The sequence below is a fragment of the Chlorocebus sabaeus genome, chromosome 7 (assembly GCF_047675955.1).
Source record: "Chlorocebus sabaeus isolate Y175 chromosome 7, mChlSab1.0.hap1, whole genome shotgun sequence".
Classification (NCBI taxonomy): domain Eukaryota; kingdom Metazoa; phylum Chordata; class Mammalia; order Primates; family Cercopithecidae; genus Chlorocebus; species Chlorocebus sabaeus.
Window position 1 is genome coordinate 54,360,243 of NC_132910.1, and position 13,528 is coordinate 54,373,770.

Genomic DNA, 13,528 nt, shown 5'->3' on the forward strand with positions numbered 1-13,528 from the left:
TGCCTAGCTAGCATAAATATTAAGATAAAGTATTTTAATTTTAAAATAAAAATCAATGTTATCATGGTCGCTCTAAACAAAATACCCAATAATGCTGGAATACTTCATTATAAATAAAACTAAAGGTCAGAAAACTATAAAGTTGACCTAGAATATAAACACTGTACTACTTGAATGTTATACATTTGAATTACAAAGAAAGTAAGAAAGTATTTCTTAGAGAATGAGTTTTCAGCACACTGATATTTATCCATCGCTAAGCCTTTAAATGCTAACAGCATTATCCTTTTAGAGTGAAGGTGTAATTTCAGCTAGCTAACACTGGGTTTCCGCTCTTCACTCCCATAATTTCAGGTTCTTGTTACTCTTGTATTACTTCTAAATGCCCTATTTTCCAAGTACTCCATCATCAAGACATCTCTTTAGTAATAATCAAAGATATAAAATCAGGCCAGTAAGCTTACCTACTTTAAATTCAATACAGAAAAATGACCTAAGTATTTTAACAATCAAAACAAAGATCTTTTTTAAAGATAAAAATGCTGTTCTTATTTCATCATTTTCTTTCTTGCTCTGTAAACAGTATCTAAAAGTACTAAAGTACTACTTAGTACCCAATAGTAACAAAACCATGTATAAGCACTTACCTTTGAGCTATCAAATAATTTTTGTAACATTATGTGCCCACAGAATGAGCAAGACAGTATCTTAGGGAAAAAATGTGAGAAAAGAGTAAGTCATAGCAGATGCTCTTTGTAGCTAGCAGACATTTTGTCTACTCAATAAACGATCTTACTCATGAATTCCTTTTCCCTTACTCCAAATCATGTGACTGGGTCAGCCATCATTAACCAATTATTTGGACATGACTAACCACAGAATTTTGTTTCCTCAGTTGGGACCCAACTATTAGTCCACTGTCCATCCCAACTCAAGATTTTCCAAATCAAAGGGACATTCTTCCTTCCATAATCAAGAGCTATAAGAATGTGATCCATAGCTGTTGACAGGCACGTGTCATGGACTTACATGGTGAATCAAAAGCTAAAGGGACCATATTCAACAGCAGCAATAACAAAGAGCTGACTTTCCATACAGATGTGCAATTTCGGTTCCTGAGGCTGTAGCTTGCTCTGGTTCCTACACCTAATTCCATTCACTGTTAACTATCCATCCCAGTTTCCTTCTAATAAATCCCTTATTTAATCTGGATTATATTAAGGAGTTAAAAAATATATACAGCAGTGGGGAGAGACCAATTCTGAATACCAAATATGTAGATTTTATCTCACTTAAAACACAATTTAGTTTTTGAGCTTTGCTGAAAGACCTGTAAGAAATCTAAATGAAGCTAAGTCCCAAAATTGAATTAAGAGTAACAAGGTTAACTTTAACACTGGAGGTTAATTTAAATCCATTTCTAAAATGAAAACGTAATGTTCATTTCACCATCAAAACATTCATTCATTCATACGAACACTGCCTTTTTGGTGCCATTCATGTTAGATATAAAAACACCAAGATAATTAAGACAGAAATGCCTCCTCAGACTCAGCTAACAGAAAGTCTTGCAGCTGCAAGACAAAACAAAAATCATACTTCAACAACCTACATGTTTAAAATAAAGAGATTCAAATGCTCTGTGAATCCTGAAAAACCAACCACTAACTTTTCCTGTGTTTAGAAGAGTGACATTTGAGCTGGGTCTTGATGGAAAAATAAGCAGGCATTTACTAAGAAAAAGAAGAGAAGCATTATAAGTAGAGAAACTCAAAGTCAGGAGTGTCAAAGAACACATGGTATAAAAATTTGCCAGAACAAATACTGCAGAGTTTGGTATACCACACAGAATACAATAGGAGAGTGGTAGATCTAGCTAGAAAGGCAGGTTATGGCTTGATCTTTTAAAAGAGCCCTTGAATTTAGTCAGACTATTCCAAAGGCAATGGGAAGTCATTAACGGTTTAGAAACAGAAGACAAATGAGTTTTGATTTTTAAATATACCAGCAGTCGTACACCACAAGTGTTTAACTGTACTCTTATAACCACTTTACAGAAATAGGGCTCATCTCTGTTTTACATTCGAGTCCCTTAAGAAGGGGAAAAGAAATGATTACATTCAAGCACAGAACATGTTCAGCTTTAGGATAGGTGAACTAAGTGTACCTAGTAACAACTTAAAAATTAGGACTGGGGTAAGTTTCAAAAAGGTTCCTTTCTCAATAGGGTGTCCTTGCAAAGATAATCTAACGTTTGGCAAATTGAGGGAAAAAAAATCTCAACTGCACCCAACTATCACTCAATGCTCCAGAATGAACATGATATGGAAAACTCACGTTTTCCTTAGGATTTGTTTCCCCATAACTATCCACTGTTAGTCTTTATCTCATTATAAGCAGTGTGAATCCAGTACTATTTTTCAAGTTACATGGCCTGAGAAAATGATTCTATCCCATGGCAAGACTATTTACTGGACTGGAAATCAATTTCCAATGACGCACATACTCAGCGTTTTTAGAAGTAATTTTGTCTATGATAGTCATCTAAAAAAATGATTTTAGATCCTAAAGTTTCACAGGCTTCCAGGACAAAAACAATGTAAAAAATGACACAATTGAAATTTTCAGTTTATTGCTTCCTAGTAGTCTAGAGGAAGAGGAACGGAACGGTGCCAAGAACCAGAAAGAACAGCTCTCACAAGGCACCTGGAAAATTTTTTTATACTGTGCTGACTACCCCTCACCTAAGGGGAACAGCATTTCTCAACTCTTAAGACCACTGAAACAGGCGAATGTTTGGCTGTGGACACTGACGTACTTTAGGAATTGCTCAAGGCTCCACTCATGTTGAAGGGACACTAAGATGGATCAAGTACATACAATCAAGGTAAAACACTAAGAAACTGTACTAGTAATAAAAAGAACAAAAGTTTGGACATTTCTTTCCCACGGAGTGCTCTTTCAGGAAACTTTCTCCTTTTAGTATCATCTTCCTCTGAGCTGCTTCTCCTCAAACTTTCTGCACACTTGGCTAGTGTGAGAATCCAGACCTTCTCACTGAAAAGAATACTTGTATTTAAAAGCTGTAAAAAACCTGTAGGAAAAGAAGTCAAGGAGACCCCTCTGCCTTCTAAGCTAGGTAAGCGAGATCCTCTCAAAGCTCTCACATGGTCTAGTTCACCTCATCAGGTTAAAACACTACAAAGAAATGTGAGATAGCAACAGACTCTACACAACTGAACTGTCTGCCTATTTTCTGAAGACTTGGTGGGCACCATGGTGGAAAACAGGGCAGGATTCAGAGGATCTTTTCACCCAAAAAATCTCTCTAAAAGGCAACCAACAGGTTACAGCTTAAGCCACTCGTGAGTGTTCTCACCTGAAGTACATGATTTAAGCAGCAATGGGTTTGGCCACTATTTTTTTTTTATTCTGAAACATTCCTTACATGAGATTTTTAATACAAAGCCTACAAATGGTTTATTTTGAGGAAGACCTTTACTGTAGTCACTATGGGATATGGGATTTAATAGATCATTGTTGGAGATGCTAAACTATGCTTTCTGCTTCTCTATTCTCTATCTTCCTCATTCAATGATGAGTGGCACTAGCAGTGGTGACCAACCACAGGCTACAAAGAACAGTAGGCCAAGGTACTGAAAACATTAAAGGTCTGAAAGAATGCTAGGAGAAATATAAGAATGTTCCCTCCCCTGCCGGGCATGGTGGCTCACATCTGTAATCCTAGCACTTTGGGAAGCTGAGGCAGGCGGATCACCTGAGGTCAGGAGTACAAGACCAGCCTGGTCAACATGGTGAAACCCCATCTCTACTAAAATACAAAAATTAGCCGGGCATGATGGTAGGTGCCTGTAATTCCAGCTACTTAGGAGGCTGAGACAGGAGAACTGCTTGAACCTGGGAGATGGTGGTTGCAGTGAGCCAAGGTTGCGCCACTGCACTCTACCCTGGGCAGCTGACCAGGACTCCATCTCGGGGCGGGAGGAGGAAGCCCTCCCTTCAAAGAGCTTATAAATTGGAAATACTAAAAATATTTGCATACAATACTAAAAATACTTATTCACAAATATTTATGATTATAAATCATAATTTATATGATTTATAATCATATAGAGCAGCCATGTTCCAGGAGCCCAGTATCTGAACATTCAGTTAACTTTCTTTCAATGACAGCCAGTATCTGATCATCAGATCAACATAACCAAAAGGTACCATTTATGAAAACAAAGTTTTAAATGTCAACCCTATTAAAGCATAACACCATAAATAACTTATTCTAGGTTTCATCCCCCAAGGTTTGTCAAAATTTAAAAGCCTATATAGTGGCAAGGCCGAGTTCATGGATTCTACCTTTAGGACAGTAAAAGTATCACTACGATGTTCCACAAATCATTTGTTATCCCAATCTCTACCATCTATTCTGCATGTCATCACATAAAGGTCATACAGAGGACAGAATGTAGTAGTACAGATACATTTCCTCTCAGCACTTTTGAGAAAACTCAAAGCTTATGCCACAACTAAAAGTTAATTTATTGTATTCTATTTAAGAGTCTATTTCTTTCAGTACTAAAGACAAGATTTACATGACTCAAAGACAAGATTTGTATGACTGTGAATCAGCACTATAAAAACAGTCCTTGCCTCAAAAACCTATACTGAGCAACACAAAACACTACTTTGGGGACTGGACAAGATGACAAAATGAGGTGGGAAGCAAAGGGAGTAAGTGCCTTAAGAAATTGTAAGAATCCTCCTCAAGGAGACTACAACCAACATAGAAAAATACAAAGGTGAGAACCAACAATAGAGGTCAAAATGCAGTGCAATTAGCTGCCCATCAGGCAGACAATAACTAATGTAATTGTTCATGTAAAGATCTGGTTTACTATAAAGTAAAAAGTTTTATTAACTTTAATGTTATGAAATGTCTGTATAAAATATTTAGATACGAATGTCAAGGAAGGGAACAACAGACTTTTCAGAAATGTATGATTATTTCAAGAGAAGGATGCTTGGCAAAAAGATATGAACAATTTCACAGAACTCCAAATAGTCCCTTTAAAACACATTTTAATTTGAAATTTCTTCCGAGAAATCCTTTTTTATCTTAAGGATTAACAGGTAGGCACTGCACAGTATCTCATTACATCACTGACAAGGTATTAACTTCCTGTTTAGTTGCAATTATAGGTGACACAAGCATGCGTGTTCATTACACAAAGTACTAAGAATGGATTGAATGAATATTACTATAATTTTCTTTCGATCACCACTGAAGGTAAAGTCACTTAACATTTTTCGAAGCCATTCTTTTGTAAGTATTATTTAAAAATGGGCAAAGAAACCCAAATTTAGATTTGAAGCTCTGCTCCATGAAAGCAAATAAGGTATTTTATGGACATTAAAAACAAACAACAAAATACAAAGATTAACAGCTGCCCAGTGGTAGAAAACATTCAATTATACATTAGCCAAGAAATTACAGCAAGGTTACGATTAATGTAGTATTTCATACTGAAAAATGTAGCCAAGAAATCATGACTCACAATTGAGAAACATTTAAATACGACAAATTCAGCTATCAAAAGTTGAAAGTCTCTTTTACAACAGATTATGTTGAAAGTATAGTTAGGAGATAAAAACCAGATGTTTCAACAAAGTATAAAAATACTTCCCTAAACTTTTCCCTTCTCTACATAACAAGGTTGAGGATACAATTCTGAATAAATCTTTATCTAATAAGGGAAACTGAACAGTTAGATATCTGAATGCATTCATTTTTAATTATGAAATAACATTGCTACGGTAGCAAGCTCAAGACCACAACATTTCCAAGAATGAAAAGTTTAATTTCACTAATTTCAAAATACTGGTTTTGGCAAGGAGAATTAAGTCATTATAATAAAAGAAAAACCACACTGTAACAATACTAGTATAAAAAATATAGAAAATTTATTTTAAATACCTCCCCTACTAGATCTAATATTCTTGAAAGGTAAATGTACAAAGTGACAAACTATTCATGTGTTTACATGCTTATTTTCACCATCGAACACAGAGAGTACCATAGGTAAGGTTTACCATAGGTAAATCTTCCTCATTTATTCCCTGGGACTAGAACACTATGTCTAATGTAGATTAGGACCTTTATTCCCCTGTATCTGTGGTTCTTAATCAGAGAGGAGCTTCAGAATCACCTAGAAAAATTTCAAAATTATGTGTTTCCAGGGAAAATGATTTAGTAAGTCTAAGACCCCCAAGGAACTGTATTTTTAAAAAAACTCTATAAACAATTTGACATTTAAAAATAACTAAATGAGTATAATTGGATTGCAACACAAAGGATAAATGCTAGGTTTTTTTACCTGCTTTAACCTGATATGATTAAGCATTGCATGCCTGTATCAAAATATTTCATGTAATCCATAAATATATACACCAACTACATACCCACAAAAAAATTTTTTAAAACTCCAAATGTTCTGGAATATAAATGTAATTTATGTCAAATCCAACAATATATAATATTCAGTCAGCTCTTCCATACGCTAACAGATATAATAAAATCACTATTTAAAAAAAGAATGCAAAAACTAACCTAAGTTTGAGATATTAATTTGAAACTTTTTATTTCAGTATTAGGAACCTAGTTTCTTTTTTAATAGAAAGATTATAGCAACATGTTGTGGAGAATCCTCAAAGATTGCCTGTCTTGGATAAAAAGGGTCACCTCAATTCAGGGGCAAAGTTGGACACAGCAATCTGGTGACACAGTAGTTCATCCCATTGAGGGAGCATTCAACTTTTTATCTGTGTAAATAACAAAAACTAGAATCAACACTGCAGATGAGCATGATGAAAGAAAAGTATGCCGTGTCAGTCACGCACCCTTTTTCAAACTAAATAAATACTGAGGTCATATTATCATCATCCTTCAGACTCAACTATCCTACACAGGAAGTCAGCTGGCTATAGACAAGCCTTGAGGATCATATATGAAACACATGCAAGACAGTTTACCCAGCCTATATACTAGTTGGAGACAATAAGTATATTTTGTTCACTCTTAAGACCTCCTAAGCAGTTAACTGGCACATGTTAGTTTTCAGTGCTTGAAGAGACTACCCCAAAAGAATTAAATCCACTTCTACTTTCAAAACATATTAGCTAAAATCTCAACTCACAAATTAGCTATAATCTAAGAGTAAAGCTAAATCCCAATTACTCAGATGTAGAAGTGGGAGAGCAAAGCAGCTTATTTCAGATAACAAACTAAAACCACACACATTATAAAATAGGAATTGAAGGGCCGGGCGCGGTGGCACACACCTGTAATCCCAGCACTTTGGCAGGCCGAGGCAGGCGGATCACAAGGTCAGGAGATCAAGACCATCCTGGCTAACACGGTGAAACCCTGTCTCTACTAAAAATATAAAAAAATTAGCCGGGCGTGGTGGTGGGGGCCTGTAGTCCAAGCTATTCGGGAGTCTGAGGCAGAAGAATGGCGTGAACCCGGGAGGCGGAGCTCACAGTGAGCTGAGATGGTGCCACTGCAGTCCAGCCTGGATGCCTCACTATCTGATTTCAATCTCAGTTACTGACTAGTTGTGTGACTAGGCAACTATTTCTCTGGGCCTGTCACTTCATCTATAAAATTCTCACATCTATGCCACATAGTTGTCTTGAAGATTAAATGAGTTACGGTTTAGATGAGACTGCATTAAGTCTTAACTATTGTTAGTAATAGGCAATACTATACGAAAACCCTAAAAGATGATATCAAAGTATAGTGGTTAAGAACACATACTCTGGACCAGGCTGCCTGGGTTCTAATCCCAACTGTCACAACATGATCCCAGATCATCATCTTAACCTCTGTGCCTTAGTTTTTCAATTTCAAGATGGAGATAATCTTGAAATTATCTCAGCGGAAGTGGTGGTAGGAGGGGAACCAGAATCAAATTAGAGTTTTCTAACCCCTTACCCATGGTTTCCCTGCTAGTTGCTTGCTTATGACATTAAAGTCATACTTGCAGAAATAAAAATCCTTATGAAAACTTAACAGGGTGTATACAATGAGAACATGAGCTATTCTTTTAGGCTTGGTTCATGTTATATTTATCTTCAAATGTCCCTAAAACACATATACTGTAGTCTCTGTTTATGGGAGTGGTAAAATTGTCTATGGCCCTCAATACCAATCAACTTGTGAGTGCCACTTTTAACTCCTGTTGTTTAACAGCCCTATTTAAGACTATATTACAGCTCGTTCAAATAAATACAGGAAAAAAGTTGATTGGTCTAGTAGTCAAAAAACTTACTCCAAGAACATAACTGAAGCAAAGTATAAATTCAAAGGCTCGATCAAATGGACTGAAGGTTAAAAGTATTCCAATAATCATTTCAGTAAAATATTAATGAGGAATACAGATATATCTTAATATTTGAAATGTGGAATCTTCAGACAAGAATAAACTCGAAATAGGTACCTAACACAAGGATACCATACTGACATCAACGACTACTTGACCCCATATTTCTAGAACAGGTGCCTAAACCGAAGAGCATTCCAGTTCAGAGCACACTCACTAAAATTGTTCGGATGTGGAATGTTTGAAGGTTGCCTCATGTGATTGTAACATTAACAGCTGAAAAACCAAACCACATATGCACATGTCAAAGTTTCTGTAAGTTAAATCAATAATGTTCACATAAACACTGGTTTTTCCTATCTGCCAAGTTTTTATGTTGTGTCTATATTACATAAATCTTCAAAATATTATTTCGAATACTAATTATTTTTAAAATACCAGAAGACAACCTGGTATTAACTAAGAGTACTAAACTAGAAATCAAAGTACTTAAACAAAAACGGTTAAGAATTATAAATTGTGATATTAAAATAGCAGTAATAACTATGAGTGTCATATATCAAGGGCCTGTTCAAATCTGCGTATTAACCCATTTAATCCTCAAAACAAATCTACTAACTTAAAATTTGTTTTGTTCACTGCTGCCAACCCAATGTCTAAAACAGTGCCTGGTACATATTAGGCAAACAGCCATTTATTGTTCATACTACAACAGATACCCTTCTTATAATGGCACACGAACTTGCCCAAAGCTAGAATTCTAACTGGAGCATTTCTGCTCCAATGTTAACACTCTTAGTCACTGTTACATTGCCTCTCTAAAGCTTTTAAATCATTTAACTGGTGTCACAGCAGCTGGGTATGACCTGTAAGAGAAAAAAAATCAGTGAGACCTTCCTTTAACGTGTTCTGTTCCACATGCACAAAAAGCTATGGATCTGGAACGACTCCACATTTTAGTGGCCTAAACTAATTCCAACAGAATAGACTTTTATTTGTACTGAATGTTATGCTCGTTGCGTAAACTACACTATAACATACAACTAGGCTTCTCCAATATGTTCCTGGCCTTTAAAGTGGTCACAGGAAAAGGATATTATTTCAAAATAATATATTTTACTTTAATCCTTAACTCCTAAAAAGCTTTTCTTCCTCTTTTCTTTCATTTCGCAAATACAAAGATTTAAATTTATACTTCGCATAACCCAAAATGACGATGTAATGAAGGCCTAAAACAAAATTCAAGATTTCATATCAATATATATTAAGAGTGAAGATTTAAACCTTCCTCTTTCATGAAACACCAAACTTGCCAAATAAACTTCAGTCATAATTAAATAAATGCAAATGTAGTAGTATCAGGTCTATTTTAGTAAAGGCAAGTTCTTGCCATTCCTCTCAGAACTCTTCTTAAAAAAGTAATCTATTAAAACCAAAGTTTCTAACACTCACTGCCCCCCCCCCATTTTTCTAGTAAGGCTGAATTTATTCCATGACATTTTTTTCAAGTTAGCTGTAAATACTCCACCCTCCTCGATTGTGCAACAACCAAACACACGACACAAACACAAGTCACAAAAAAGGGAAATACAATCTAAGAGTTCGAATTTAGGTAAGTTTTGAGCAGAGGGTCTTAGAGCAGTGCACAACCCTATACAAAAGTTAACATTTAATAAAGCATATTATTTCACATTATTACGAAAGGAGACGCCGGAAAGAGCCTGAACCAGTTAAAGCAGCCGCCATCTTAAAATGCGGGATAGAAGTTAGAGCAAGAAAATGAGACTAAACCACCGGAGGTGGAGGTTCCGCTCACTCCCAGAGCTATGAAAAACCCTAGTTTTTTTCCAACTTAAATCGATAATATACTATCAAACCACTCAAGTAACGAAAGAATCTTCCCCAGCAGTGTTATTAAATACAATGAGGCAAAAATAGGTACATCTAGCTTTCCCTTAGTGCCATCGCACCCCTTATCCACCCCCACTCCCCAGCCAAAAGGAAAAGGGAGCTTCCAGAAGGCCTTTTACATCAGTTCCCGGTGTCCCTCGGATAAATAGCTTCGGGTGAAAAGCCGCAACTACAAAATACAGGAAGTGGCAACACTGTGTCATTCCATCTCCTCCCAAACCCACTTATTAGGTGTAACCTGTCCAGAGTCGACGAAGAGTTTCTACTAGACTCACTCGCTGTCCTTCAATATGCGAGACTTCTACCCGACCCTCAGTCAAGTTCGGGACTCCCCAGATTTTTTTTTCTCCTCCAAGTTTTCTTTCTCCCCGCTAAAAGACCTAGATAACCTTGATCCCAAAACTAAAGTAAGTTTTCAAGCACCAAGAATAGGAAGCGCCATGACATCTGCTGGAGCGTCTCTCCGCAATTCGGACCCCCAAAAGAACTCTTAAGCAGCAAAAAAAATAAAATAATAAAGGCGCCTTCAGTCACTCTCCTCCACCCCTAATTTGAACCGATTCCACTGAAGCACACTCATAACATCTCACTTGCCGCAAGTGTTCTCCGTTCCCTAACTTTAAACTTCATTTCTTCAAGAAGTATATCCGCGTTCTCCATCCCCCCAATGGAAGAAGTGATCCAAGTAGTATTTTCAGAATTATGCTGCTTTTCCACCCCCACGCTTTCCTCTTGGCCCGAGCCTTCCTTTTCTACTACCACCCCAATTCCCTTGTCCCCGCGGGTTACCTTATTAATCCGTTTCAGCGCCATAGTGTGTGCTTGTCGTCTGGCTCCTCACTCTCTCGGTGTATGCTCAAAGCTCCGGCCAAAACTCTTGATTATCCCGGCGGCGGGGCAGGATTGTCTCGTCTCACAGCGGCTCTGCCAGACACAGGCGCCTTTTGCAAAAACGGAGCAGATCAGCACTCGCACAGGCCCCGGAGAGCCCCTGATGAATCCAGGTCCCTTAAGGCGGCCGCGATCCGGGGTGGGTGGGGTGGCGTGGCAAAGCCACCAACAGCCTCAGTACTGTGTTTTCGGCCCGAAGTGGGGGCGAGGGTGACGGGAAGAGCGGAGGTGGTGGCTACAAGTTTAACTTCCCGGCCTCTAGAAAGGAAGAGACCCGGGTGGGAGAGGAAGAGGCGTAGGAGAAAGGGGTGGGTGCGGGGCAGGGTCCGGAGCCCAGCAGAGGAGGAGCCGGGGCCTAGTCGGCGCTATACCGGCGTCACTAGGGCAAAGAAAGGCAAGGGGGGAGGGGGAAGCAGAAGACTCCGGACGGACGCCGGGCTGCTTTTGGTTTCTGCCCAAAGGTGCGGCCGGGTAGGGGAAGGAAATAAAGGAAAGGAGGCTTGATGTGTGTTGCTGTCCTCGCAGCGAGCTATTCTGTATCGCCCCTGACGCCACCGTACACTCACTCCGCCTTCCAGCGCGCTCCCGCGCGCGCCCGCCCAGCCACCTCCACCACGCGCCCGTGCAGTCCCTGAGACTCCGGCTTAGGCGCGAGGACGCGCCCATTCCCCCTCCTCCTCCAGCAGGAGAGGCCGCGGCTTCTCCAGCCTTCCCACCCTACCCCACCGCACCCAATAGGCTGGCCGCTCAAGCCGCCCAGGGCCCGCACTACCCCTCTTACCCGGCCGGCCACTGGGCCAGCCTACCTTCCCTGCCCTAGCCGTCCACACCCACGCGTACAGAGGGGCCGGGGCCTCCCTCAAGCTGCGGCCTCGGCCTCCTCCCCGCGCGGCAGCTGGTGCCTCCCCGGCCCTAAGGGGCTCACGCGCACGACACAGCCACAAGATGTCCGCTCTGACGGAACTACTGCCAGCTGCCACGCTCCGCCCCTCCCCCTCCTCCTGCCTCTTCACCGCCGCGGATCAGTCCGCCAACGCCGCCGTCGCGAGCACAGGACCGATGTGAGGCCGAAGCCAGACGGTTTGCTTCCCACGTCCGGGGCCGAGTGAATACGTGCCAAGCCCTTTTCCTTCTCCTTCTCGGAACAGCACCTTCTTACTAAACAGATCAGAGATTGGACCAGAAGGGCGGGGGAGGGAGGCGGATCATGGGCTGGGGGAGGGTAGACGAGTGGCGGAAACCCTTAGGCTCAGAGAAGCATCGAGAACCGGAAGGAGACCATGGGAGGAAGGTAAAGGAAGCTGCCGCTGCGCGATCCAGCCCCACGCCCCTCCCCACAGCGTCCCCCAGTTTCCTCACTTGGTATTGAGGAGACGACTCTCGCGAGAACTTCGTGGCTGGCTAGCCGAAGCGGTACCTCTGCAATGACTTAAGAGCAGTTTTGTGCGCTCTTCTTGACGGGGTTCCGCCCCCAAAATGTACAAGATCTCGCGAGACGCAGTAAGGCACCGGTTCGAACTGGGGCGGGCCACTGCCAGGAAAGCACCGCCCCTGAATGCTTATACCAGTGGTTGGAAGAGGAAATGGAATTCCCCGGACTGGTAAGAGCGCGCGCAGACACAGCCCTCTCTCACGCGCCCAATCAGGAGTGTGTGGTGGGAGGTGCCAAGGATTAATTACCAGATACCTTTAGTCTAGGTTGGGCCGGGATTTTGAGGTTTCCGGTGGAGCAGGTGAGCAGTATTTACTCGCCTGCCTTCGTGGGCTGGTTATTCTATGGGAGTAGGCGCCCCTCAAGATGGGAATAGTAGTTTTAAATAGACCTAGGTTGGCCGCTCATCAGCAGTCCCACGTGCTGAAGTCTAGTGTCTCTGACACTGAAGGAGCAGTACAGAGAAGAGCAGGGATCGGGCTGACTCAGGCTCAATTGAGTGGATGGGGCTAGGGCAGAGAGTGTTAGGGGCAGGGTTTTCACTCGTCTCCGTAATCAGTCGCTGCCATCCGCCAAGGTGTAGATGTGGGAACAAGCTTAAATTCTCAACCTTTAGCTTCTGTTGCTGTGTTTCAGTTCTTGAGCCAGAAAGTGTTGAGACGAATTAAGAAATTAGGTAAGAGTTTAGAGTCAGAAAAACAATACAATACTTCCTGAAATATGCAAGTTGGGAGGTGGGATTTACATGAATAGGACTGGCCTGTTTTAGTCAAGGGTTTAAAGTATAGAGAGGGCAGTTATGCTCTCTAGTGTATCCTTCAGGCAAAAGAAAGACCTTATTTTTATGAGGAATTTAAAGGTGGGTAAGCACTGACCAGCTTAAGGTTTTCTAACATTT

General features: G+C 40.4%; 1 protein-coding gene and 1 long non-coding RNA gene across 11 annotated transcripts in view; one reads left to right on the forward strand and one right to left on the reverse strand.

The window, feature by feature from the left end:
• Positions 1-12,666, reverse strand: part of UBE2D3 (ubiquitin conjugating enzyme E2 D3) — a 32,652-nt gene extending 19,986 nt beyond the window's left edge. Inside the window, exons 1-2 of one of the 7 annotated variants that reach the window (XM_007999423.3) lie at positions 12,558-12,666; positions 11,097-11,248 (exon numbers count right to left, since the gene is read on the reverse strand). In XM_007999423.3, the coding sequence (XP_007997614.1) occupies positions 11,097-11,120 (24 nt within the window). In that variant the 5' untranslated portion in view covers positions 11,121-11,248; positions 12,558-12,666. Of the gene's footprint in view, positions 1-7,353; positions 7,376-11,096; positions 11,457-12,004; positions 12,175-12,203; positions 12,433-12,557 lie in introns of those variants that run through there. The other 6 variants (XM_037990369.2, XM_073017525.1, XM_007999418.3 and 3 more) reach the window with 6 other exon arrangements.
• A 31-nt stretch (positions 12,667-12,697) lies between these two features.
• The window catches only part of LOC119621366 (uncharacterized), a 38,870-nt gene continuing 38,039 nt past the window's right edge, over positions 12,698-13,528 (forward strand). For all 4 annotated transcript variants that reach the window (XR_012093396.1, XR_012093394.1, XR_012093397.1 and 1 more), the window contains exon 1: positions 12,698-12,799. This is a non-coding gene — a long non-coding RNA (uncharacterized lncRNA). The remainder of the gene's footprint in view (positions 12,800-13,528) is intronic.